The 22,223-nt window shown below is 36.3% G+C and overlaps 6 protein-coding genes and 1 long non-coding RNA gene across 13 annotated transcripts; 5 read left to right on the forward strand and 2 right to left on the reverse strand.

Moving 5' to 3' along the window:
* The first annotated feature begins 500 nt into the window (after window positions 1–500).
* Window positions 501–3,706, forward strand: LOC116921003 (lysosomal acid glucosylceramidase). 3 transcript variants are annotated; one of them, XR_004392972.2, is made up of 16 exons: window positions 501–703; window positions 777–863; window positions 989–1,105; window positions 1,189–1,315; window positions 1,407–1,560; window positions 1,658–1,770; window positions 1,838–1,885; window positions 1,954–2,036; window positions 2,128–2,160; window positions 2,261–2,343; window positions 2,407–2,445; window positions 2,515–2,659; window positions 2,722–2,798; window positions 2,998–3,278; window positions 3,346–3,507; window positions 3,576–3,706. XR_004392972.2 is itself a non-coding variant. In XM_032927193.2 (15 exons), exons 1-15 carry the CDS (start codon window positions 574–576, stop codon window positions 3,443–3,445), a joined length of 1,617 nt encoding a protein of 538 aa, XP_032783084.1. In that variant the 5' UTR covers window positions 501–573; the 3' UTR covers window positions 3,446–3,542. The 3 variants fall into 3 exon arrangements, 1 of the variants encoding a protein (XP_032783084.1); XR_004392971.2 differs by having other exon boundaries at window positions 3,589–3,706; XM_032927193.2 differs by lacking the exon at window positions 3,576–3,706 and having other exon boundaries at window positions 3,346–3,542.
* Window positions 3,707–3,801: 95 nt separating this feature from the next.
* LOC116921004 (lysosomal acid glucosylceramidase) lies at window positions 3,802–7,102 on the forward strand. The gene is made up of 15 exons (XM_032927194.2): window positions 3,802–4,009; window positions 4,080–4,283; window positions 4,358–4,484; window positions 4,586–4,739; window positions 4,804–4,862; window positions 4,939–5,040; window positions 5,133–5,182; window positions 5,244–5,276; window positions 5,382–5,414; window positions 5,745–5,827; window positions 5,906–5,944; window positions 6,017–6,161; window positions 6,280–6,353; window positions 6,559–6,839; window positions 6,906–7,102. The coding sequence occupies exons 1-15, from the start codon at window positions 3,943–3,945 to the stop codon at window positions 7,003–7,005; spliced, it is 1,551 nt and encodes a 516-aa protein (XP_032783085.2). The 5' UTR covers window positions 3,802–3,942; the 3' UTR covers window positions 7,006–7,102.
* Window positions 7,103–9,035: 1,933 nt separating this feature from the next.
* On the reverse strand, window positions 9,036–10,646 carry LOC116921005 (retinol-binding protein pinta). Its single transcript, XM_032927195.2, has 6 exons — window positions 10,382–10,646; window positions 10,157–10,316; window positions 9,828–10,086; window positions 9,616–9,726; window positions 9,422–9,527; window positions 9,036–9,298 (listed from the first exon to the last, which is right to left on the reverse strand). The coding sequence occupies exons 1-6, from the start codon at window positions 10,536–10,538 to the stop codon at window positions 9,147–9,149; spliced, it is 945 nt and encodes a 314-aa protein (XP_032783086.1). The 5' UTR covers window positions 10,539–10,646; the 3' UTR covers window positions 9,036–9,146.
* Window positions 10,647–15,424: 4,778 nt separating this feature from the next.
* LOC116921009 (adenylate kinase isoenzyme 6) lies at window positions 15,425–16,516 on the forward strand. The gene is made up of 4 exons (XM_032927203.2): window positions 15,425–15,582; window positions 15,853–16,004; window positions 16,062–16,207; window positions 16,270–16,516. Exons 1-4 carry the CDS (start codon window positions 15,543–15,545, stop codon window positions 16,457–16,459), a joined length of 528 nt encoding a protein of 175 aa, XP_032783094.1. The 5' UTR covers window positions 15,425–15,542; the 3' UTR covers window positions 16,460–16,516.
* Window positions 16,517–16,584: 68 nt separating this feature from the next.
* LOC116921008 (iron-sulfur cluster co-chaperone protein HscB) lies at window positions 16,585–18,505 on the forward strand. 3 transcript variants are annotated; one of them, XR_006646007.1, is made up of 5 exons: window positions 16,585–16,995; window positions 17,060–17,316; window positions 17,377–17,549; window positions 17,613–17,723; window positions 17,786–18,505. XR_006646007.1 is itself a non-coding variant. In XM_032927202.2 (4 exons), exons 1-3 carry the CDS (start codon window positions 16,585–16,587, stop codon window positions 17,507–17,509), a joined length of 801 nt encoding a protein of 266 aa, XP_032783093.2. In that variant the 3' UTR covers window positions 17,510–17,549; window positions 17,613–17,791. The 3 variants fall into 3 exon arrangements, 2 of the variants coding, with proteins under 2 accessions (XP_032783093.2, XP_032783092.2); XM_032927202.2 differs by having other exon boundaries at window positions 17,613–17,791; XM_032927201.2 differs by having other exon boundaries at window positions 17,377–17,791.
* LOC116921007 (glycosyltransferase-like domain-containing protein 1) lies at window positions 18,041–20,636 on the reverse strand. Of its 3 annotated transcripts, XM_032927198.2 has the most exons (10): window positions 19,842–20,625; window positions 19,733–19,776; window positions 19,583–19,659; window positions 19,376–19,507; window positions 19,271–19,306; window positions 18,972–19,208; window positions 18,840–18,873; window positions 18,537–18,766; window positions 18,226–18,477; window positions 18,041–18,152 (listed from the first exon to the last, which is right to left on the reverse strand). In XM_032927198.2, coding segments are annotated over exons 1-10 (1,116 nt in total). In that variant the 5' UTR covers window positions 19,915–20,625; the 3' UTR covers window positions 18,041–18,151. The 3 variants fall into 3 exon arrangements, with proteins under 3 accessions (XP_032783089.1, XP_032783090.1, XP_032783091.1); XM_032927199.2 differs by lacking the exon at window positions 19,733–19,776 and having other exon boundaries at window positions 19,825–20,628; XM_032927200.2 differs by lacking the exon at window positions 18,041–18,152 and having other exon boundaries at window positions 18,239–18,472; window positions 19,842–20,636.
* A 385-nt stretch (window positions 20,637–21,021) lies between these two features.
* LOC123471491 lies at window positions 21,022–21,333 on the forward strand. The gene is made up of 2 exons (XR_006646009.1): window positions 21,022–21,079; window positions 21,144–21,333. It is a non-coding gene; the product is annotated as an uncharacterized LOC123471491 (long non-coding RNA).
* Window positions 21,334–22,223: the final 890 nt, after the last annotated feature.

Below are 22,223 nucleotides of genomic sequence, written 5' to 3' on the forward strand. Positions count from 1 at the left end.
TTTTCCTTATATGAAATTTTTAAACAAACATTTCCCATTAGAGAACCATGTCCGTGATTGTACGTCGCGTAATACCCTCTCGTGTTGCCTTGGATAATTCATTGACATGCATCTTACATAACAACCGATTGGAACTATTTCACGGGAGTTTAATTGGCGCACGAAATCCACATGCTAGTAAATTTCTCAAGGAAAGCCGATTTGCCATTGTAAAACTAATTCAGAAGGACAGTTATGATTTTCCTTATCGGAAATTTCCGCGAGTTACACGCAGATAATGTGTAAGTTCCTCACCGCTTTCTTCCTCATTCTATTCCTAGACATGAAATACTCTTTAGTTTATTTTAAGAAAACTTTTTTTTTTCCATCTTTCTCTCGTTTCTCAAAAGAGGCTGGGTTTCTTTGCGCAACCAGTTGCCATGTGTCTACGCCCTAATTGGGTCATTAATCGTCTAGTGAAGTGGATAGGCCTCCAGATGTAGCCTACAATAGTAGGGTTCGTGCTCTGAAATTCTTATCTTTATCATACGTCAGTCGGATGTCTATGACGTCAGTTGTGTATGTGAACAATAGATGCAACTGACTGTCAGTGCACTAGTGTGTTTTGATACTTGGTTTCGTCTCTTTTTGCTAGTGCTGCCGAAGATGGCAAACTTCAATTTCTTCTGCACAAGTTTCCTCGTCTCAATTTTAGTGTACAGAGGTTGTTAACTTACGCAGAATTCGATAACAAGGAGACAGTTCAGATTTTTAACGATTCATTTTGTTTAAATTAGGTGTGGTAGTGGCCAATGACTGCATCCCTCGTCATTATGGGAAAAGTAGCTTCGTATGTGTCTGCAATGCCACATACTGTGACGACTGTAAGTCAATTTTGACGTGAAGTTCACAATAAAGTTACGCATTGCCTAAAATACTTCAAATCAATGCAAGTGGGTCTCGCTAGCAATAACGTCGATCAAAACAATCCATTTTCTTTTATTTTCAGCACCGACCGTTGGCGATCTAGCGGCAGGCCAAGCTACTTTGATCTCTTCCACTAGAGCAGACGCACGCTTCCGAATAACCAACCTGACTTTCGTGGGGTTTTCAAATTCACTTCTTGGTACGTGTACGCAAAAATTATATACTCTGAAATGCTCCATCATTATGATTAACACTCGTATGTTTTGTTTTGATTTCGTGAAGCAAACCAAATATTTATAGATCCTTCTGTTCAATACCAAAAAATTCTTGGATTTGGTGGCGCATTTACCGACGCAGCTGGAATCAACATTGCGAAGCTGTCGATTTTGGCCCAGCAAAATTTACTTAAGTACAAAAAAAGTATAACATTAATACGACGATTTGTTTTTTTGCTCAAGCAAGAGCGTTTTTCTTTACATTTCCACATGTTTTACATAAAGGTCATATTTTGGAAGCGAGGGAATAGAATATGGGCTGGGTAGAGTTCCTATTGGTGGAAGTGATTTTTCTACCTTGGCTTACACCTACGATGATTTTCCTGGAGATAATAATCTAGCAAACTTTTCCCTAACTAAAGAAGATCTGTTCTTCAAGGTCCATAACCCTACATTTTACATATTTGTTTTCATGTGCATCAATGTTTCTTAAATGTTTTATTTGTATTTCTTATTTAAAATTTTTAATGTGCTAGATTCCATATATCTCCTGGGCTCAGAGTTTTAGTGCCAAACCTATAAAGCTTCTTGCCAGCCCATGGAGTGCCCCTGCATGGATGAAAAGCAATGGCAAACTAAATGGCAAAGGGTATGTTTGTACAATTAATGGAAATATTTATTTAAAACCTAACAATTGGGCTACATCATTGAATAAGGTATCTTCTTCAAGAGTATTACCAAGTATGGGCAGAATATATCGCGAGGTAATAAAATTAGTGACTTGACGTTTTAAGTTCAATTTCAAGGTGAAAGCTCTTTTTGTTTGCAAAAGATTTTTTGAAGAATACAAGAGCCACAACTTGCATTTTTTCGCCGTTACACCTCAAAATGAACCATCCGATGGAAATATCCCAGGTAAGCAGTTACTAGCTTTACATGTTATTGTTATTATTATTATTTTTATTTATTTGAGATTTTTTAAAAATTCTTTTTCTTCGATTGGAAGATTTTCCATTCAACTGTATGGGCTGGACTCCAGGTAAATATCCATTTCGAAGGTTGCTACCGTCTTATGTAGTTCCATCGCATTATATTCACTAACCTGTTTTAAACTTACATGTTAACCTTCTATGCTACAGAACAGCAGGCAATGTTCGTTGGCCTTAATTTGGGACCTACGTTAGAGGCCAGTGGATTTGGATCCGTTAAAATCATGATTATGGTTCGCAATCTTTTGCAATTTCCAATTGAAAACAATAGTTTATGATTCTATCTTAATCAACAGGATGATCAACGCCTTTTGCTTCCGAAATGGGCCGAAAGTGTAAGGCAACCGTGTTTTTCAAAAAGCTTTATACTTTATTAGTGATTGAAATCAAACTCTTTCTGGAAGGTTTTGTCCCATCCATTGGCGAAAAAGTACGTTGCAGGTGTGGCAGTTCACTGGTACACGGATCTGTTTACACCGGCAACAGTTCTAACCAAATTTCATGAAAAATTCCCAGATCATTTCATTTTGGCCACTGAGGCCTGCGAAGGTACAATCAGTACAATACTGATGAATACGAAATGGAACATAACCACTATTTGTATTAAAAAGGTGACAAACCGTGGCAACCGGCCGTTAGTCTTGGATCGTGGGAACGTCTTGAATCTTATGCGCACAACATTATAGAGGTATATGCTCTATTTAGATAAATTAAAAAAAAAACCAAAGAAAACAGGAAAAAAGCCGGTAGAGGACCGTCAGCGACAATTGTCAGATAAAGTTGGCTTTTTTTTTTTCATTTTGTAATTGGAAAATCTATTTAAATGCAAATTTTCCTTATAGTTTTTCTTAGTTTAGCTAGATCTACATAAATATTTTTTATGTTAGGATCTCAATCATTGGGTGACTGGATGGATGGACTGGAATCTTGCGCTGGACGAACGCGGGGGTCCAAACTGGGCTGGAAATTTTGTCGATTCCCCCATTATTGTTAACAAAGCTAGAGACGAGTTTTACAAGCAACCCATGTTTTATGCACTGGGACATTTTTCCAAATACATTCCAGAGGACTCGGTCAGGATTGGTATTGATCTGATTGACAATTCAAACTTTTTCGGAACCGCTTTCAAACGTCCTGATGGAAAGCACACAGTAGTCCTGCTCAACCGGTAAGCGGGAATTCCAAATACTCGTCTGCGTGTCATAACTTACTGATGCCATTCTGTATCTTGTCAGGTCAAACGAGGATAAATTAATTATGTTGGTTGACCGTGAACGCGGTGCCTTGGAATTCACTTGTCCCGCCCGCTCTTTAAATACGGTGGTTTATGGTTAATGCTTTCTTACGTGGATGCCAAATATTCTATAAATAACTAGAAAATGTTATAACCGGACACAGTAAATAAATCAAACGTTTTGTTATTTTGGTTACATATATTCTTGGCTCAGCCATTCGTTATTTTCAGTTTTTCTCGCTAGGTTCTGATTTGGAAAAATAGAAACAAGAACTTTTGTCTGTTTTATCCCTGTAATGAGTCATCTGCTAGAAAATCGCCTTTGAAGAAAAATAAATCGCTTCCGTGTTTACGGCTCTTTATTCATCAGTCACCACCATATACTTCCTTAAATTGATAGCAAGTCCGACACGGAAGGGCATTGCGTGTATTGTCATCAACACCAAGATAAGATAAATATAATGCTATTAGGTAAACAACATGATACGAAAATTTGTAGATTGTTCGATAACCCCTCCAAAACAACAAACTTTTCTGGCTTTTACTCTTGGCGTCGAGAGAATCCAACAACTTGACGCTGTCACCCCTCGACAGCAAAATGGCCAGCTTAGCTACACTTTTCTTGCGTCTGTTTACCGTGGTGTTTACCTTGTTCTCCCTCACTGGTAACACATTTCTTTTGTTCTTGTTCTATAATAGAAAATTTTCCTAATGCTTTTTTTATTGATCATTCAGTGTCAGCCGAAGACTGCATTCGTCGTGATTATGGCAGAACAAGCTTCGTTTGCGTATGCAATGCCACTTATTGTGACACAGCTCCTAGTGTCGGTGCTTTAGCAGCTGGACAAGCAGTTCAAATAACATCCAGTCAAAGCGCAGCTCGCTTTCAAGCTACCAATTTGCAATTTGGCAAAACATCATCAAATAAGGCAGTAATTAGTAGGTTTCGTTTATAATATTTGTGAAGCCATTCGATATTTCTTGAATTAACTGTTGGATTTTCCGCGTTGAAGCCAACGAGATATTTATCGACACATCGATCACGTACCAAAATGTGCTTGGTTTCGGCGGAGCTTTTACAGATGCGGCCGGAATTAACATAGCAAGGCTGTCTCAAGCTGCACAAGACAATTTGATGAAGTTTGTATTAAAACAGTGTTTATAAATCACATTCCTCTTATAAAAACAAAATTGTTAACCGTCTTTTATCTTTCTATTGTTTTACTGGACACGTACGATAGCTCTTACTTCAGCAGCAGAGGGATTGAATATGGTGTAGCGCGCGTTCCCATGGCCGGGACGGATTTTTCGACCCGCACCTATTCGTACGACGATTATCCGGGTGATGTGACACTATCCAATTTCGCGCTTACCGAAGAAGATTTGGTTTACAAAGTGAACAAAACATTTATTACGTATCCGCTTACGAATCATACATTTAACGCCGATTGTTATACAGATCCCCTACATCAACTGGGCCATTAGCTTAAGTTCAAAATCCATCAAGCTGTTTACAAGGTGTGTGTCTCTTACCTGTGTCTTTAGTGCTTGGATTTAACAATAATAATTTAAATTCATGTCCTACTTTTAACAGCCCGTGGAGTGCCCCAGCGTGGATGAAAAGCAACAATGAGTTTTATGGGCAGGGGTACCTCCTCGGAGAATATTACCAAGTTTGGGCAGACTATTTCGCAAGGTTATTTACATTTCCAACTTCTGTTTAAGAATGATTTTGCAATATGCTCACTCAACCAAAAATGTAATTCCTTTTTGGTCGTTACTACCCAGATTTTTCGAAGAGTATTCGAAATTTGGTTTGAATTTCTGGGCACTGACAGGTACATCACACTATTTTTTAAACACCGCGACAACACAATTTATTTTTATCAACATTTTCAGCTCAGAACGAACCGGTTGATGGCCGAGTACCAGGTATGAAAACTGAAATTAAATCAGCTGAAAACACACAAATTTGCTTTGTGAAGCCTAAATATTTAACTTCATTTGTATTCAAAATGTAAATTTTCCATTACGCAGGTTTTCCCTTTAACTGCATGGGATGGACTTCAGGTAAGTGCACTTTATGTGGCACTAAGTGTAAACCTACCGTAACTAGAAAAATGAAAAAAATTTAGTTTTGAGGAATAGAAATTTTTTACAGAACATAGAAATATGTTCCATTTACGTATACTTAACCAACATACCTACAAAAATTTCACTTGTGATGATCTTAAAACCCCAGTTTCTTAACCCATCCCATACGATTACTAAACGAGAAAGGTCTTGTCTTATTTTGCATATCTCCAATTGTTGATGAGGTCATTTGCCTTGTTCAAGACTAGCTCCAACACGATTGCAAAACTCTGATGATACGCGTTTCTCTCTTTTCTTTTTCCGCAGAAAATCAGTCGATATTTGTTGGTCTTAATCTTGGGCCTACCTTGCAGGCTAAAGGATTTGGAGATGTCAAAATCATGATTATGGTATCGTATTTAACTCCAGTTAGTAATAAAGAAATTGTGAATTAATAAGCTTTTATTTTTAAACTGTTGCTTATATAGGATGACCAGCGCAACTATTTGCCAGAATGGGCCGAAACTGTAGGTTCAATACATTTGTACTTGTTCCAGTATTTTCCTTCAATCGTTAAATGCATTTGATTACTTTTCTAGGTTTTGGCAAATCCTGACGCAAACCCATATGTTTCGGGTATTGGAGTCCATTGGTATCAAAATTTCATTGCGCCTCCTTCTGTCTTGACAACTACTCACGAAATGTTTCCCGATCGCTTCATCTTAGCAACTGAAGCTTGCGAGGGTACTACATCTATTATGCCTACGTATTAGTTTCAATTACTAACCACTTGGCTACCAGCAGTTTTCTTACGTGCAAAAGATCTTAAGTGAACACAAGTTTTATATTTCTCTGACTATAGGTACTTTCCCCAAAGAAACTGTTGTGCTCGGAGCTTGGGACCGATTAGAATCATACGCCACAGACATAATTGAGGTAAACTTACCATCCTCTTAGAAATTCTACTTTTACTTCTACAATCTTGCTGTAATTCTTTCATTTACGTGATGAGCATTCGTGATTTTATGAAAGTTTTAAAACGCTGTGGACGGAGCTTGCTACAGATCTCTTTACACTTTGCATAATTTTCTAACTCTAAACGCGAAACTGAGGCTTATTCGAAATATTTTGCTATGCGCAGAATATGAATAACTGGGCTGTAGGGTGGGTTGACTGGAATCTTGCACTGGACGAAGGGGGAGGTCCAAACTGGTCGGAGAATTTCGTAGACTCGCCTATTATCGTGAACAACACCATCGACGAATTCTACAAACAGCCCATGTTTTATGCCATGGGTCACTTTTCCAAATACGTACCAGAAAATTCAATTAGAGTAAATATTGACATTTTGAATGACACGACCCTTATTGGAACTGCTTTCGTGCTGCCGGACGGAAATCGAGCAGTCGTCATTTTGAATCAGTAAGTTTTTTTTTTTTATACCACTGTCAAACGCTGATTTCTATAGACGTTTTATTCAAAATACAGGTCGGACGATGACAAAACAATTTTACTAAACGACGCTGAGCGCGGAGCTTTGGAAATTCCATGTGAAGCTCGTTCTATGCACACCATTCTATACGGCTAGTTTATTGTTGGTTTTATTTAGTTGCAACTGCAATGCATTTTAGTGGTGTCAGCTGTTGAAAATACCATTTAGAAATAAAAGAGTAGCCTAATCAGAATCAGCGTTCAAGTTTGATTATACCGTTTGATTTTTGTCGAATTTCATGACATGTCGGTTTTTGCAGATTTTGACAAAAGTGAGAAGGGTAAAAGCCTTCCCACTTTTTCATATTTGGTCAAATTTTAAATTCACATTTTAATACATGATTTCGATCCAGAATTAAATGGAGATTACGGAAATCAAGTTTATTTTCCCGTCGGTCTTACAGTTTTAAAGTAAGCGTAAAAAACCAAAACTGAAGTTGGTGCGTTAACAGCACTTTGTTTTCGATTTTCGTATATTAAAAAACCTAAAGCCTTATTTTTGTACCAATTTAAGTTTATGGCGTGTCGCAAGCGGATCGATGGTTGGGACTCACGTTCTCACTGGATTGATGCAGAAATGTCGTTATCGACTTACTTGTTAGTCGGAAAACTTTGGCATCCCTTGTGTTTGCTTTAAAAAAAATAATAATAATTAATCAAACTTTGGCCTTCTAAAGAACTTTGGCTTGAATTGCCAAACCGGATTCTCGCAATTTTTCGAAAGATAAACGAAATATTATCCCTTCAGTCTTACTGGAGGTCCACGAGTCTACGAGTGTGATGCCATATCGTGAGTATCTTGGCATTAGTCAGTAAACGTCTCGGACACCACACTCAAATCTAGAACGATAGATCACTACATGGTTTAATTTTTGTTGAATAGCTGAATAATTAACAGGGATATTAATATTTTATTCGGTATTGGTGTTCGAATTCCGTAAGCCTGTGTGAAAAATTCGGGCTTAAAATTGCGCTATAGTCTCCCTATATTTGCGGGGTTCTTCTAAAACTGAATAACTGACGGGGAAATGAATATATACCAGCTGAAATCAGCGATTAATTTCTAGTATAATGTGTGTGTTTTTTGTCGAATTCTAAGAGATGTCAATTTCTACCGATTTTGACAAAAGTGAGAAGGCCTTCCCTCATTTTCATTTTTGACTAAATTCTAGATTTAGTTTAAAATACAGGATTTCGATTTAAAATTGAACGAGAATTTAGAAAATCATATTTACTTTCTCTTTGGGCTAATAGTTTTTGAAATAAACGTAAAAAGTGGTCGGACAAAGTTATTGCACGAAGATCCCTTTGGTTCCGTTTATTACGAAATGTCCCACTTTTTTGTTTTTCCCAATATACTTTTTGTTTTTCAAATTTAAATAACTATACGTGCTTTATAATACAAATTTACGTTAATCACGAAAATCCACTCCACAAGTTTTCGAGTTTTTTTTTTATTCAACGTGATTGCTCTAAAAACCACTTTGATTCCGTTTTATTGAAAAACTACACAATTGACCGTTAAAATAATATTTTATTCTGATCCAGTGTTCAAATTTGCTTACAATAGGTTAAATTTCCTAGAATTTCAAGACAAAACTTTTTTTCACGAAAAGTCGGACTTGAAAAATAAGCTTGACAAAATAAGCCCGACTTTTTTGCTCATTTCATTTAATTAAAAAAAATGTTGTACAAAATTTAACGAGAATCATGAAAATTGACTTCGTTTTCTTGTTGAATATATAGTTTTTGAATTATTTAAATTCAAAGTCGTTATTATTTATTGATGTTATATAATTTTTTTCAATTACTGTTACTAGTACAGTTCAACAGCTATCTCGCACGTAAAAACCAAGCAATGTTATTACCATACTCACAAGCCGTCTCCATTAAAGACTGAAGGTGACCCACGAACGTGGATTTATTCCTTATTGAATTTTCATGTTTTCCTGGTTTTTCACAACCTAATCTGAAGCAACAAAAATCGATGGAGATAACCTAAAAATAACAAGATCATGTAGGCTAAGCTTTCGCAGTGCTGCCCTGAATTTGTTCAATGAGCACAAAGTGGAAAAAACAAACGATGACGCAAACAGAGTTTGCGATAAGCACTTTGAATAAATATAGTTGAGACAAACAAGGAGGGTTTTTTATTGCTTGATATCCATACACCAAGCAATCAAAATCCAACATTTGATTCAGTATATGATACTGTGTCTGAGAAAGAAAAAAAATTGATCAATCAACGTCAAGTTTGCGGAATGATCCTTCAATGCCAAAGAGTTCCTCCGTCGTTCTTGGTTTACCCTGACGTTTGGATTCATCGGCCAAATATTTCGCTTGCTGAAGAAGAAAATCCCGATTGTCTTCAACTTTTTTCTTCCAAAAATCTGCATCGCATAAGAAAATAAATCAATAAAATACTAGACAAAACCAATAAGTACATAACAAATTGTGTGAAATAGAAAATATGAGAATGACCTGCAACGTTAGCAGCCAAGATATCAACATACCTGTTAGTTCCGCAGTAGAAAGTCCTTGGCCTCCGTAATCCGACGGAAGAATAGCTTTTGGAACTTCTTTGTACAAAGATTCAAAATCACTGCCATGTACTTTTACCTACATTGAGACAAATTTGGAAGTAATCTCACGTATTAACATTAGGAAAAGAACCGATTGAAATGAACAACCGAAAAATAAATCATACCCTTTGTTTCATTTTATCATTTAGAATACCCATTACGAGATTGTAGACGGCGTTAAATGCAGCCGGAGTTCTGATAAAGTTTATGCTTTTAGGGCTCGCTGGGCCGGCATCCTGTAAGTTATGTAAAATTATATTAATCTGTTATGCAATCATGCGTAAACTGGGCTACATGTTTTATGATGCGTTAGCAATAAATAAATTGTTATCGTGACCTGAAAGTATTTCGCTTGCTTCTTCATGAACGATAATGGCCTGTGTGTCAGATGGCTTAGTGAGTAGCCCTCGAAATCAACAATAACCACCGCACCGGTTATGAACATCACCGGTTCCTCATAAGCTAAAACCTCGGCAACCATTCCCGACGCTTTTTCCAAATCTTCAACCTTCACTTTATCGGGAGGAAAACATCCCATTCGGTAAATGAACACTTTACGACCAAGATCATCATATCCAGGTAGAGGTAGCATTATCCTGCAATGATTAAAGAATTATGTAGCCTACGTCTATAAACATGCCCTGCGATAACTTATCATTTTTTTACCCGTATTTCAGAGCGTTTTGAATCTCAGGTCTCTTAGCATCCCATCCACCGAAAATGTCTGGAAGCAGTGCTCTCATAGTGAGGCACAAATCAATTTTGCGCTTGATTTTCTCTAAACTGTATTTACATCCTCTGGCGTACATAAGGACAAATCTGTCATCTAGGAATTTTCAATCAATTAGGTACGTGTATGCCGTTAAAGGTATGAAAAGCGGACTGACTCACCTGGAGAACATGTCAAGTGAGGCTGTTTCTTCAGCCATTCTTTAATGATTTTCAACGTGGCTTCTTTTCTCTCGTCGTCTTCACCGATGGCTTGTTTGGCCCTGTTTAACACTTCAGGGTCAATGGATAAGTAGGACTTGCTTTCTTGAAGGCTCATAGTTTATATTGTTGAATGATTTGTTTTCGGTAAAAACGAGTAACGGTGTCACCAACTAGCTGGACAGACTGAGATCACTGTGACAGTTGTAGCGTCTTAGCAAACGTAAAAGAAACAAAGATACTGGACTTATAGTGATAACGTCCAGTCAATTTAGTATAGATAAACAGGCTTCCCTACACTGCTTGTCATTATCGATCCACAATTGTAATATCAGCATATGGAACTGGAAGGGTGCTGGAAATTTCAAATTGAAAATGTATTTGAATTTGACTTCTGCATGTTCTTACTTAGCTGTCTTTACCGCGCTGGATTTTATATCTCATATGATGCAGAATGGACATGTTAGTGCTTTTATAACAGAAATTTACCGGAAAGTTAAAACATGGGAAAACTAGCAATTACATGGTTGTATTTTATTAACCTTCATTTTTTTTTATGAACATTTATTCGCGTTCATTTATTATTTTAATAGAAAAAAACATTATTAATTTTACATGCTACTTTATTCAGGCTCAACGTAATGAAAATAAAATTGATTGGAGAAAACAAACATACTACCATAACCGCAGGTTATCTCCACGGATTAAGAAATATAAAGTCCAATACACATCCGAAAAAAAAAAAAAAAAACCAGGCGGAGCTCGCTGGAACGGCGCCTGCCCAGTGCGTGGTAAATAGGCCCGGTTTCCCCTGTCTCAATTCTATTCGTGTCTTTTATTCCAGAGCAGTCGCTCTATTCTCTCTGTGTTCAGTTGTAACCCTACCCCTGTCTGTCTATTGTCAAATACATTCGGGCAGTACTCTGTCAAGAGTTGCGCCCAGTAAAAATTAAAAAAAAAAAAAAAATACACATCCGATTAAAATCAACTTATAGATTAAATTTGTCCCTGTCTTCCAAATCGTAGCATTCTTAGAAAGCGGCTTGAAGACTATGCATTAAAAATGACAAAGAGTTACAATCCGATCTTTTAACCATGCAGTATTAAAATACGTGCATTCAAGTAAAACCCCCAATAAATTCTAATCTTATTCTAGCCGATAGAAACAGTTTCGAATGTCATAACCTTTAAGTTCCTGATACTAGAAAATCTCCGTCCATACATCCTGTGTATATATCAAACAGCAAATAACAAGCCCAATTTTACTAAGTAACACGAAGAAAGATAAAAAGAACTTAGCACTCGCATTAACATAAGAAATCCAAATACAGAAATATTTCCAATTCAAAGAAAATTGTGTACTCCACTGAAACCAAAGTTGTCACGTACAGGAAAATAAAGAACGATGAGCCAAGACGTGTTACCGTCCCTATGAAGGAAAAGAAAGCCATTAGAACGTTACAATTGTCGAAATTTCTCAAAACTATTCTGGCATTTATACCACCCAGCTCTGCAGAAATTCCAGATGATTTAGCACTTAATTCTACTAACTACCCAACTAATAAGGATTAGTCAGACTATCAACGTGCATCTTCGAAATCCACACGACGAAATTAACACACCTTAAATACGTAACATCTCGGAACCCAGTCTTTACGTCTACGGCATGACCCTCCCAAAGCGTTTCCAAGCAGGTACTGAAAAAAGAAAAGAAAAAGGAAAAAAAACAAACAAGATTAATACCAGCAATGTGAATCCGAATCCATTGCAATCCATCGTGCTGCCACAAAGAAAGCGCGGCAAGCACAGAATCATGTACGAGTAGAATAGAACTCAGCCTCAAAAGGAAAACCAAATGTGCTAATCTTAAATTTACCAATGGTAGAATCCGCCAAGCCGGATTGTTAGATGCGAACATCAATGGGACAGCAACCATCCTAAAAGACGTAGAAAACCGTTTTAACAAACCCAACAAAAAAAGTTTATAAAATGAACAAGTAGTAACTGCAGTGCGAATGAATATGGAGATCACTCAAAGGATGGGCAACTGATTTATGAGAACTCTCAAACACCGATCAGAGAGGATTGTTTTGTTGGGGCAAGATTCTAAAGCGAAGCAGTGCAAGGTATGTAATACTTACCACGGAAACAGTCACCTTCGCACCAAAGGGAGCATCAACTCTAATTTCACGCTAAGAGAAGCAGGAAATAAATACAGACAATTAAAGAACCATAAATAGATTCGAGTAGCTGTCGGCAGTGTTCTAGAAGGTACACTTCATCAATTGAAGTTACCAGCTGGTAACTACGAGCATTATTCTAGCATCGTTGCAAAACGCGAATACGCAAACTGGAAGGTATTCACCGATCGTCGATGCACGAAACAAAGCTGCAAGCTATATACTTACAGTCAGGCAGCATCAAAAGTTGTAACCATACACCAGGCAAATCCTACATTCAAATAAAACAAATTAAAAAACGCCAACAAACAGAGCTAACTTCTTGACATCTATACACATCAGAAGCACAGTCATCATAGAGGATGATCTACCGTAACGGACACAGGCATTGTCCAGCAAATCCAAACCTCAGTCGCAAATTATAGCATCATGTAATGAAAAGAAAGTAACAAAAACTAATAATCACCTCATATCTCCCCATCACGGAATAAAAGCCAAGCAACCCAGGGTAACAAGTCCTTGGATCCCAAAGTCCAAAGGCATGGCATGGCAGCACCACATGGCTAACACCATAACACACCAACAACTATAAAAATAACTCCAGTTACACTAGCAAGACTAGAGATGACTAAATCAAATATAAATCTCAGAAAAAAGAATCATCAATGATGATCAGCCGGCAATTCCTATCTTACACTTTTGTTGTTCATCACATCAAATAAAATTTAAAGTCTTATCATGCAACTCACCTATTAGATCACCTGTGATGTTCCAGCCATTACAATATGCACACTTTTCATCAGATTTATGCAACTGCAATAAAACATTAGAAACATCAGTGCTAAGCAATTAAAGAGGTTAATACATTACATAAACTAAAATATTTAAAAACCAATAGGTCAGGTGGTAATTTCTACCATCTAATTTTAATGTGAGTCTAATTTCAATGTAAGTTCATCGCTCATCAAGAATAGGAACCTTGCACTGAGCAGAATCTAAGTCCTTTTTAGAATTGTCAATTTAAAAAGAACACATAGTAGTCATCCAATAAATTGACACAGTAGCATAGCATTTGAGTATAATAATGAATATTTAAAATTCAGTAAAGCAAAATGGATTTGAATTTATAAACTGTCAAAATAGAACCATTAATCAATGAAGTCCCAACGATTCATGTTCAAAACTGACGTTACCACGTGGTCTAATCTTCTGACTGTACCAAAAAGAAACAATCGAAAAAAAAAATTCATAAAAGACAAAGAAAAGTTTTCTGACAATGAAATGCTTCAAAATAAATCTTTAGATTTAAACAAACAACACAGGAACGCACTCATCTAATAAATTAAACGAATGGAAAATGGGATTTTTTTCTTACGCTTTTTAATGACACATACGCATAGTACTCCTTCACCTTGTCCTAGCAGTTTTCTTTCACTGTTTGAAAGCTCCGAGAGAATTTATACGCCACCAGTTTAGCACTTTGCCAGTTTGCCCGCCTTCTTTGCCACAGCATTGTCAATTTGTCATGCCGTTTGCAAAATTTTAGAAACTAATGCATTTTGGGGTTTCGGGGCGGGGAATCAGAATTTTTGCCCCGAGCCCAATCGAGTTTCAGTCATGTACGCAGAAGGCAGAACGCAGTCTACGTACCCCGATTAGGCGCAAATTCAGACGCCCTGCACCTCGAAAGCCCCGCCCGATATCGCTCCGACTGTTTATCCATACCTGCAGTCGTTTTCCCTCCTCCCACCTCCTATCGGGCCAGGATAAAATGCGGACGCGGACCGCGGACTGCGGACTGGCCCAAAATTTTTGACAGATTTTTCGTGGACTTCAGGATAAAATGCGGGCCGTTTCGTATATGGACCGTTTGAAAGTGTGGACCAGGCAGGATAAACTGCGGACTGGTATCTGCGGACTGCCCATACCCATTGATGCGGACATGCCCATTTAAATTTTAAATTTCAATTTCAAATTAAAGATATATTAAAAAATCAACACATGATGTATTATTCAAAAAATGATAGTAAGAGACAGTTTAAATCACATGGTTATTTCTTAACTAGGTAAACTCTTGGTAAAACAATGAAAATAAAACATTTAATAAACTTAAAGACATTTGGGGCACTTCCAGGGTTTTTTTAAAGACTCCTGAGAGGCATAGTGCTGCTCTTTAGGAAGACATTCTTTGTAGTACCATTCTTTACAATTTTTCGTACCACACTGAATCATCTTCTTCTCGTTTCTAAATTTACTTCCAGCGTAAAGCCTATCGGGGCGGCGGCATACGCAATTCACTTTCACCGATTGCACATTTTTGACGGTCTTAGACTTAGGAAAAGATTGATTTGATACGGTTGGAAACATTGTTAAATCGCCATTTTGTAAACATGCGACGAAATGCTCACGCATTTTTGATCTATCGTAATGAATGACCGAGGGATTTTTATCTAGCATAAATAAAGTCGTCAACTGCTAAGAGCTGTGCGCGTTTTAATTTTTATTCATTGGAATTGTTGCATGCGTACATATTTTTTAAGTAAACAGTTATCGAACAACAATCGAACGAACAAAATGAGGTTGATCTGTCTTGACAAGAGTAAATATTAGAAAATTTTAATGTTAAATACTATTATGAAATTAAGACTATATTTATTGATTTTTCTGCCTTACCAACACATACACATGTCTATATTGAATGCAGCATCCCCGTATAATCCGCGGACTGCGGACTGCTGCCCATGGAGAAACTGCGGACTGCTGTCAAAAATTTTGGGCAAGTCCGCAGGTCAAAGTCCGCAGTTTCTCCAGTCCGCGGTCCACGTCCGCATTTTATCCTGGCCCCCTCCTATCTGTTAAGTTGTAAACAAGATTAGTAGAACACGTTGTTTTTTTTTTTTTGTTTAATAAAGTTGTTTAATAAAACTTCGTTTGAAACCATAATGGCAGAATCTCGTTCGTTACCAAACATTCTTATAACGGGTAAGACAATAAAATTATTTCTGGCAGATGAATACAATGGAGAATTACATTTTGTTAAAGCTGATCTGACAGACAGCACATGTGGAATTTTCGTAGGAATAAAATTTCTCTTTGGATTGGTGCTAAATGCATTTTGATTTCTTCCCTGTCTTTACTATATAACACTGTAGAGTTTAGAGTATCTGTCATCTGCTGTTCCAAAACAGGATAAAGAACCCATCTAATGGTTCACTTTTCTAAAATCTACTTAAAATTTTTTTTTTTAATTAGGAACACCAGGGGTAGGAAAATCCACCCTTTGCCAGCAGTTGGCAGAAAGAACTAATTTTCAGTGGCTTGAGGTGGGCAAGCTTGCAAAGGAAAACAATTGCTATGAAGAATTCGATGAAGTTTACCATTGCCCTGTTTTGCATGAAGATAAGGTATACAAATCATAATACTTCACCAGCCCCTAAAACTATGTCCCATTTTCTTCTTAGATTCTAGATTTAATGGAAGATCAGATGACTGATGGAGGAATAATTGTTGATTATCATGGATGTGACTTTTTCCCTGAACGCTGGTTTGATATAGTGTTTGTGCTGAGAACAAACAATACAGCATTATTTGATAGATTATCAAAACGGTAGAGTATGATCGGATAATATTAAATATTTTATATTCTAATCCTAGCATTTTGTTGGGTAGAGGTTACAGTGGGAAAAAGCTAGAAGACAACATTCAATGTGAAATTTTTGGCACTATTCTTGAAGAAGCAATTGATTCTTACAAGAAAGATTCTGTTTTCGAATTGTCGAGTAATAATGCGGACGAGATGGATGAAAATGTGGAACAGATTGTGCAGTGGATTGAGCAATGGAAGCAAAATAAAATGTGATTCCTAAATGTGGCAACACTGGGGTTCTCGGATGTAAATAAAACTTGTGCAAAACTCGCTTTGGCAAGTCCCAACACCTGTATTGTTTTGTATTAGATGAACAGTAGTTTATATAATACGATTGAATGGCGGCAAACGTATTCTCTCGAATTTGTACTCGAGGATTTTTGAGGAGTTACACGTCAAAATCACACCTCCATTTTGACTCATTAAATCCTTCACAGTCATGTGTTGTTTCTAACCCTGGAATTGGAAAAAACACATTTTTGGAATATTATTGTAAAAAGTTTTCTACCACAGCTCAAAAGTATGACTCAGACTCAGTATCATGCTGGAAATGTGGAGTGACTGTTGACCTGAAAAAAGTTTTGTTTTGCGACTACTGTGAGGTTGTTCAGAAACCAAAATACGATGTAGATTTTTTTGAAATTTTTGGCATGAAACAAACTTTTGAAGTAGACAATAGGGAGCTGACAAAAAAATTCAGGCTTTTACAAATGCAGCTTCATCCCGATAGGTTTTCCCAAAAATCTGAGGTAGGTATGTAGGTAAAAGAGCCAGGCTGTTAACACTTGTCACCTTTTATACATTTGTTTTAAGGAGGAAAAACAAATTTCTGCTGGTTATTCCTCTTTGTTGAATCAAGCATACAAGACACTGAGCTCACCATTAGAGAGGGGGCTCTATCTCCTACAAATACAAGGACATGCACTATCTGATGAAGGAGAGATAATAATGGATCCTGAATTTTTGAGTGAAATAATGGAAATTAATGAAGAAATTCATGAAGTTGAAGATCATGAATCACTTCAAAGATTACAGAAAACTAATACCATTGAGCTGGAAAACCTGTTTAGGTATTAATCTAGCTAAAGTATGAATATATCAGAAATTTTGTTACATTATTTATTTATCAGGAAAGCTGCTGATCACTTCAGAAATAATGATTGGGAGTCTGCACGAGAATGCGTGGCGAAATTGAAATATTACAATAAAATTCAAAGAAGAATAAAGGAAATTGAACAGGAATTGGTAGAAAAAGAAAACTAGCTGTATACCAAAATATGCTGTACCAGTTCCTTGTTTTATTGTAATAGAGCCTCTTTATATTGAAACTTCAGTCATTTCCTCTTTAATTTCATAAAATTTACAGGTAAGTTTCTTGAGGCACCTGGGTTTCTACAGTAGTATTTCAGAACTTTGAAGCTACCTTGAAGATAAACCGAAGTTGTATTGTTTTACCAAAAGCCAGAAAAATGTTATGGTGTAGTTATCCGTGACAAATTTTACTGTATATGGTTGAGACCTAATAAAATTTGCTTTTAGCCATAACCACAAATACTTCAGCGTGATGTTGTTGAATCTGCGACATACTTTAAATATTCCCTTAGACCTTTCTGGAAATCATGATAGAAAACGTACGCTCCAGCGCATAAAGATGAAGGAGTCACAGTGACTAACTCTTTGGGTGAAAACTAATGAAGAGTATTTACGAGAAGATTACATACTTCAACGAGCATCACAGAGAGCTCAAAATTTAATTGAACTGAGAAACTTAAAGGTATTTGCCCAGAGAAAATCGACAATTACTTATGATGTATTCGCAGAGACGATTGTAGAGTGTGTACACCAAGTCAGAAACACAGGGGGTTGTGAAAAGGATGTCTGGCAAAACGGCGAAGCTGAAATAACTCTTTTAATAAAAAGAGAAGCATGTAGCACGTTAACTGCCAATGAAGTAAGACAAACTTTATAAAAACGTATACCAGTGAGCGCTGCATTGGTCATCTGCCTTCTTTATTAACAGAGCTTCTTCATATTGAGACTTAAGTGACATCCACTTGAATCTGTCGAGATTTACTGATAAGTTTCTTGAGGCACTTGGATTCTTACAGAAATATTTCAGTTGTTTAACCAACTGGTTTTCTGTTCGATATAAGCATTCTTCAGGGAAGATTTCCGGATAAGACAATCTCCAAGGACACAATGGAAAGCAACCCAAGATTGTAGCTTCTATCCTAAACCAAATAAAATTGTTAAAATGTATGTCTTCAATAAAGGCGTATTTGCTTATTACATTGAGACCCCATAAAATTCATGATCAGATGTCGACACAACTACATGAGCGGATGAAAGTAATTCCACATAGCGACCGCGATTTACCCATCCCCAATCCAATACTTGACAATTATTGCACGCTTCATATTTCAGTTTTTTCTCATCGAAAATTAATGGGATTTGCTGGAACTGTTCACCCAATACAGACAGCCGGAACTTGCAGCCTTTTTCAATAAGGGCGTCAATAACCTATTACCATCAGCATAATAGCATTATTAATTAGCTTTCAAACTAACACCACATCCTAACAATGGAGGAATACCATGAAAAATTTTTCAGGGCCCTTGTCATGTTCCCTGGATAAGAAATGTTTCTCTCAAAATAAAATAAATAAAATAATGAAGACAGAAAATGTACATAGATTTTTTTTTTTTTTTTTTTTTACAGGTTTTACCATCTATGAGGCCATACGATGTGAAGACCTGCATTGTCATCAGTCGTTCTTTCTTCAGAACTAACCGGAGATTTTTGAATTGAGATAGGGAAATATAAAACTTTGCATTTTGGCCTGATTGTTTCCTGCAAATTTTTTGGTCTATAGTCTGGCTGTAGTTTAAAAAATGAAGGAATAGAATCCAAGAATGAGGTAAGGTTGAATAATGTGTTGAAGAAAATGTTATCAGCCACCATGCTATGATGGATATTAATCAGATCAGAAAGGCAATGAAACAAAAAGTCTAGAAAAAGGGTTACCATGATATGATTTGATTATAACCATATTGAAAGTCTCTGTTTTCAAAATCCAGATGTTTATTAGAAACTAGCAGAAACTTGAATTATCACTTTTTAAAATTGTACCTTTCTTGTTGTTTTCTTACTGGGTAAATCAACTGATTCTCGTGGAAGTAGAGAACTTTCCTGCAGGGCATTAGATCTGGCCTGAGAGCAATCAACTCTGCCATGTTTAAAACTGAGCTAGCAAATAACACTCTATGAATGGTTAGGTTATACAAAACATGAGTTAGGTAACATTATTTAGAAATACAGCATTTACTGTCAAATTACTCATAAACATGTTTTCTAGGAATCACTTCAGCAAAGTAAAGTGCACTAGTTCTGGCCCTCCAATGCCATTTTTTACCCTAAATGTGAGATTGAAATAATTGATAAGGATACATCAGATATTCCTCAACTCTTTTGATTCTAACAAATTACAGGAAGAGTAAGCAATTCATAACCGAACTCCTCGAAGTCTATGCCTAAAATACAAACGAGGTACTTTTTTAATCGAGTGTAACTGCACTCACAGGCCTGAAAAACAAACCGCTTATTAAGGTATCCAGTAACTGCTTGTGTGAACCAGCAAAAAAAGGTTCGATAAACAAAATACGTGCCATGATATAATGATATAATGGTAGTTATCTGTATCACCCGCCAACAAAAGAGAAAACCCTGAACGCGTGAAATACAACGTTGCGAAATTTATCACATGGGTTGGAACTTAAAAATAAATAAATAAAAAAATATAATTCACTCCTGTAAACCAGAGTAGAGTCATAGAACTAAAAAAAAATTTAAATAGAAATTTAAAAAATTAATTTTTTAAATAAATCTAAAATAGAAATAGTTCATAGACACCCTGGTTGCTCCCCCAGGCTCCACTATGGCTATTTTCCCTCTCAGAAAAGGGATACTGTACCCTTTTTCGGGGAATACAATCCCATTTTTTACATTTAACTTAATGCACTTAACTTAATTATTTTGCGGGAGCTTTTCAGGAGGACACGGTCTTTTACCTAGTCTATAAAGTCTACAAAACAAATTTTTTGTATCAATTCGATTGGGGTTAAAAGCTAATTTGGCCGGACTAACAGTCGTTGATAAAAATTGAGCAGGTCTTTTCTGAAAATCCTAACTATGACTAATATATAAGCCCCACACGGGCCAACATTTTAGGTTAATATTCTTCACGTAAGTCCATTAGTCGCAGAGCAAGTCCATAACACGGCGCATACTTGGATAATTGTGATAACAATTCTAGGGCGAATCTGATTTTGTCCCTATTGAATCCCGACTGCACGAAGTATCATTATTTGAAAACACTACGCTTCGACCCTAAGGGTGTAGACGAATTTATTCCCAGCCCTTCACAGCTACGGTTTTACCTTCCGGCGTAGAAACCACCCCCTTAGTCAGACTAATCCCTGAGGGTATATATGTATATATACTGAAGGACTCTAACAATTTTAGGGTGTGGGGTATAGGGGGTAGGGTAGTAGTAGTAGATCTCAGAAGGTTTAATGTCCATTATGTATTTCCATATACGTTTCTTCCCTGAATGACCAATCGTCCCCAAATTTTGTACAAAATTCTGTCAAAATTTGATACGTGGTATAGTAGCTTTTTCATTTGATTCTATTACAGTTTTAAAAAATTAATTTGCGTAATTGTTACCTAGTTGGTTGCCGAATCCTAGGCAGTGAATTTGATTTTGTTTGCGTAACCTTACAACTGTCAATGCATTCTAGTCAGTGCAGAAGGCTGTATAACAGTCACTAAACAGTAAGTGTTCTCTTTAACAAAATGTTTTAAGCAGTAGATTTTTATATATTTTTTTATATTGCAGTAGTAAACATGCTGCCAGAACGGAGACTATGAAGAAGAAAGTTACACAGCGGCGACAAGATAACTAATTTTAGATGCTATATGTACATGTATGTGTGTGATAGCTCAGCGGTAAGGTGTTGGGCTCATAACACCAAGATCAATCGATCAATACTCTTTAAAACACAAAATTTATTTAGTTTTTTCCTTTTTATGCGTATATTTTGTTAAATTTTTAAGTCGCTTAGTATGTCTGTACCTTCGAAAATTTGTAGGAGGTTTCGAAAATTGAAAAACGTAAAAAATACACTGCGAAATTTGAACGTAAAAAACCTTTTCGTTATTTGAATGTTTAAAACCTTCGATTTTCAAACTTCTATCTAATATCGACGGTATAACGGGATTTTAGCGTACTGAAATAAGAAAATAACATACTTTTATTCGTTTTTACCATACTTAAACTAAAATGATTATACTTATCAAATTGAACATACTTAAAAAAATAGTAAAGTTTTTAGATAAGTATTTTTAAAGAAATTAAGTAATTAAAAAAAATAAAGTGCCATAAGTCAACGTACTTTATTTTTATTTACATACTTATTTGTAAAACAAAAACTTTTCATTAAAGTATTTTATAGAAAAGCAATTGCTGTCATACTTTTATTTCAATTTCCCGTCACCTACGTTACCTCACACACTCACATTTCTCAATTATCTCACATTTTTATGAGGAAACAAAAAAAATTTTCTAAGTCCTTATTCGAATCCCCAATATACATAGCAAAATAATTTATCATTTATAAGAACAGATAGCTTATTGGTTAGAGCGGGTGACTAGCGATCTTGTGGCAAATTGGTACAGTGTTCAAACCCCACCAAAGACTTGCTTTTTTCGTATTTAAGTATAAGTACTCTCCAACCGCTGTTCATTTTCGAAGGTTAAATACTTCGAAAAATGAAAGTTTCGTTTGGCGTAAATCGAAACGTGGAAACTAATTCAGTTTTCGAAGGTTATTAACCTTCGATCTGGGTTGTTGACAATTCGAAGGTTTTTTCGTTCGAAAAACGAACGACTTTTTTAACAGTGTAAGTAATATTTATA

The sequence above is a fragment of the Daphnia magna genome, linkage group LG4 (assembly GCF_020631705.1).
Source record: "Daphnia magna isolate NIES linkage group LG4, ASM2063170v1.1, whole genome shotgun sequence".
Taxonomy (NCBI): Eukaryota; Metazoa; Arthropoda; class Branchiopoda; order Diplostraca; family Daphniidae; genus Daphnia; species Daphnia magna.

What these genes read in the sequence shown, in the direction of transcription:
- LOC116921007 (XM_032927198.2), bottom strand. Translation starts at nt 19,914, where the DNA reads ATGGCACGTATTTTGTTTATCGAACCTTTTTTTGCTGGTTCACACAAG. An exon ending in CCTAGAAAACATGTTTATGA is followed by an intron (nt 19,508 to 19,582) that starts GTAATTTGACAG and finishes AACCATTCATAG; the next exon opens with AGTGTTATTTGCTAGCTCAG. An exon ending in GCCCTGAAAAATTTTTCATG is followed by an intron (nt 18,767 to 18,839) that starts GTATTCCTCCAT and finishes TGATGGTAATAG; the next exon opens with GTTATTGACGCCCTTATTGA.
- LOC116921008 (XM_032927201.2), top strand. Translation starts at nt 16,585, where the DNA reads ATGGCGGCAAACGTATTCTCTCGAATTTGTACTCGAGGATTTTTGAGG. An exon ending in GGTTTTCCCAAAAATCTGAG is followed by an intron (nt 16,996 to 17,059) that starts GTAGGTATGTAG and finishes ATTTGTTTTAAG; the next exon opens with GAGGAAAAACAAATTTCTGC. An exon ending in GAGCTGGAAAACCTGTTTAG is followed by an intron (nt 17,317 to 17,376) that starts GTATTAATCTAG and finishes TTTATTTATCAG; the next exon opens with GAAAGCTGCTGATCACTTCA.
- LOC116921005 (XM_032927195.2), bottom strand. Translation starts at nt 10,538, where the DNA reads ATGAGCCTTCAAGAAAGCAAGTCCTACTTATCCATTGACCCTGAAGTG. An exon ending in CAAAACGCTCTGAAATACGG is followed by an intron (nt 10,087 to 10,156) that starts GTAAAAAAATGA and finishes TAATCATTGCAG; the next exon opens with GATAATGCTACCTCTACCTG. An exon ending in TTCTACTGCGGAACTAACAG is followed by an intron (nt 9,299 to 9,421) that starts GTATGTTGATAT and finishes TATGCGATGCAG; the next exon opens with ATTTTTGGAAGAAAAAAGTT.
- LOC116921004 (XM_032927194.2), top strand. Translation starts at nt 3,943, where the DNA reads ATGGCCAGCTTAGCTACACTTTTCTTGCGTCTGTTTACCGTGGTGTTT. An exon ending in GCACAAGACAATTTGATGAA is followed by an intron (nt 4,485 to 4,585) that starts GTTTGTATTAAA and finishes CACGTACGATAG; the next exon opens with CTCTTACTTCAGCAGCAGAG. An exon ending in ACGCCACAGACATAATTGAG is followed by an intron (nt 6,354 to 6,558) that starts GTAAACTTACCA and finishes TGCTATGCGCAG; the next exon opens with AATATGAATAACTGGGCTGT.
- LOC116921003 (XM_032927193.2), top strand. Translation starts at nt 574, where the DNA reads ATGCAACTGACTGTCAGTGCACTAGTGTGTTTTGATACTTGGTTTCGT. An exon ending in GGCAAACTAAATGGCAAAGG is followed by an intron (nt 1,771 to 1,837) that starts GTATGTTTGTAC and finishes TCATTGAATAAG; the next exon opens with GTATCTTCTTCAAGAGTATT. An exon ending in GGCCACTGAGGCCTGCGAAG is followed by an intron (nt 2,660 to 2,721) that starts GTACAATCAGTA and finishes TGTATTAAAAAG; the next exon opens with GTGACAAACCGTGGCAACCG.
- LOC116921009 (XM_032927203.2), top strand. Translation starts at nt 15,543, where the DNA reads ATGGCAGAATCTCGTTCGTTACCAAACATTCTTATAACGG. An exon ending in CTGTTTTGCATGAAGATAAG is followed by an intron (nt 16,005 to 16,061) that starts GTATACAAATCA and finishes TTTTCTTCTTAG; the next exon opens with ATTCTAGATTTAATGGAAGA. An exon ending in TTTGATAGATTATCAAAACG is followed by an intron (nt 16,208 to 16,269) that starts GTAGAGTATGAT and finishes TTTGTTGGGTAG; the next exon opens with AGGTTACAGTGGGAAAAAGC.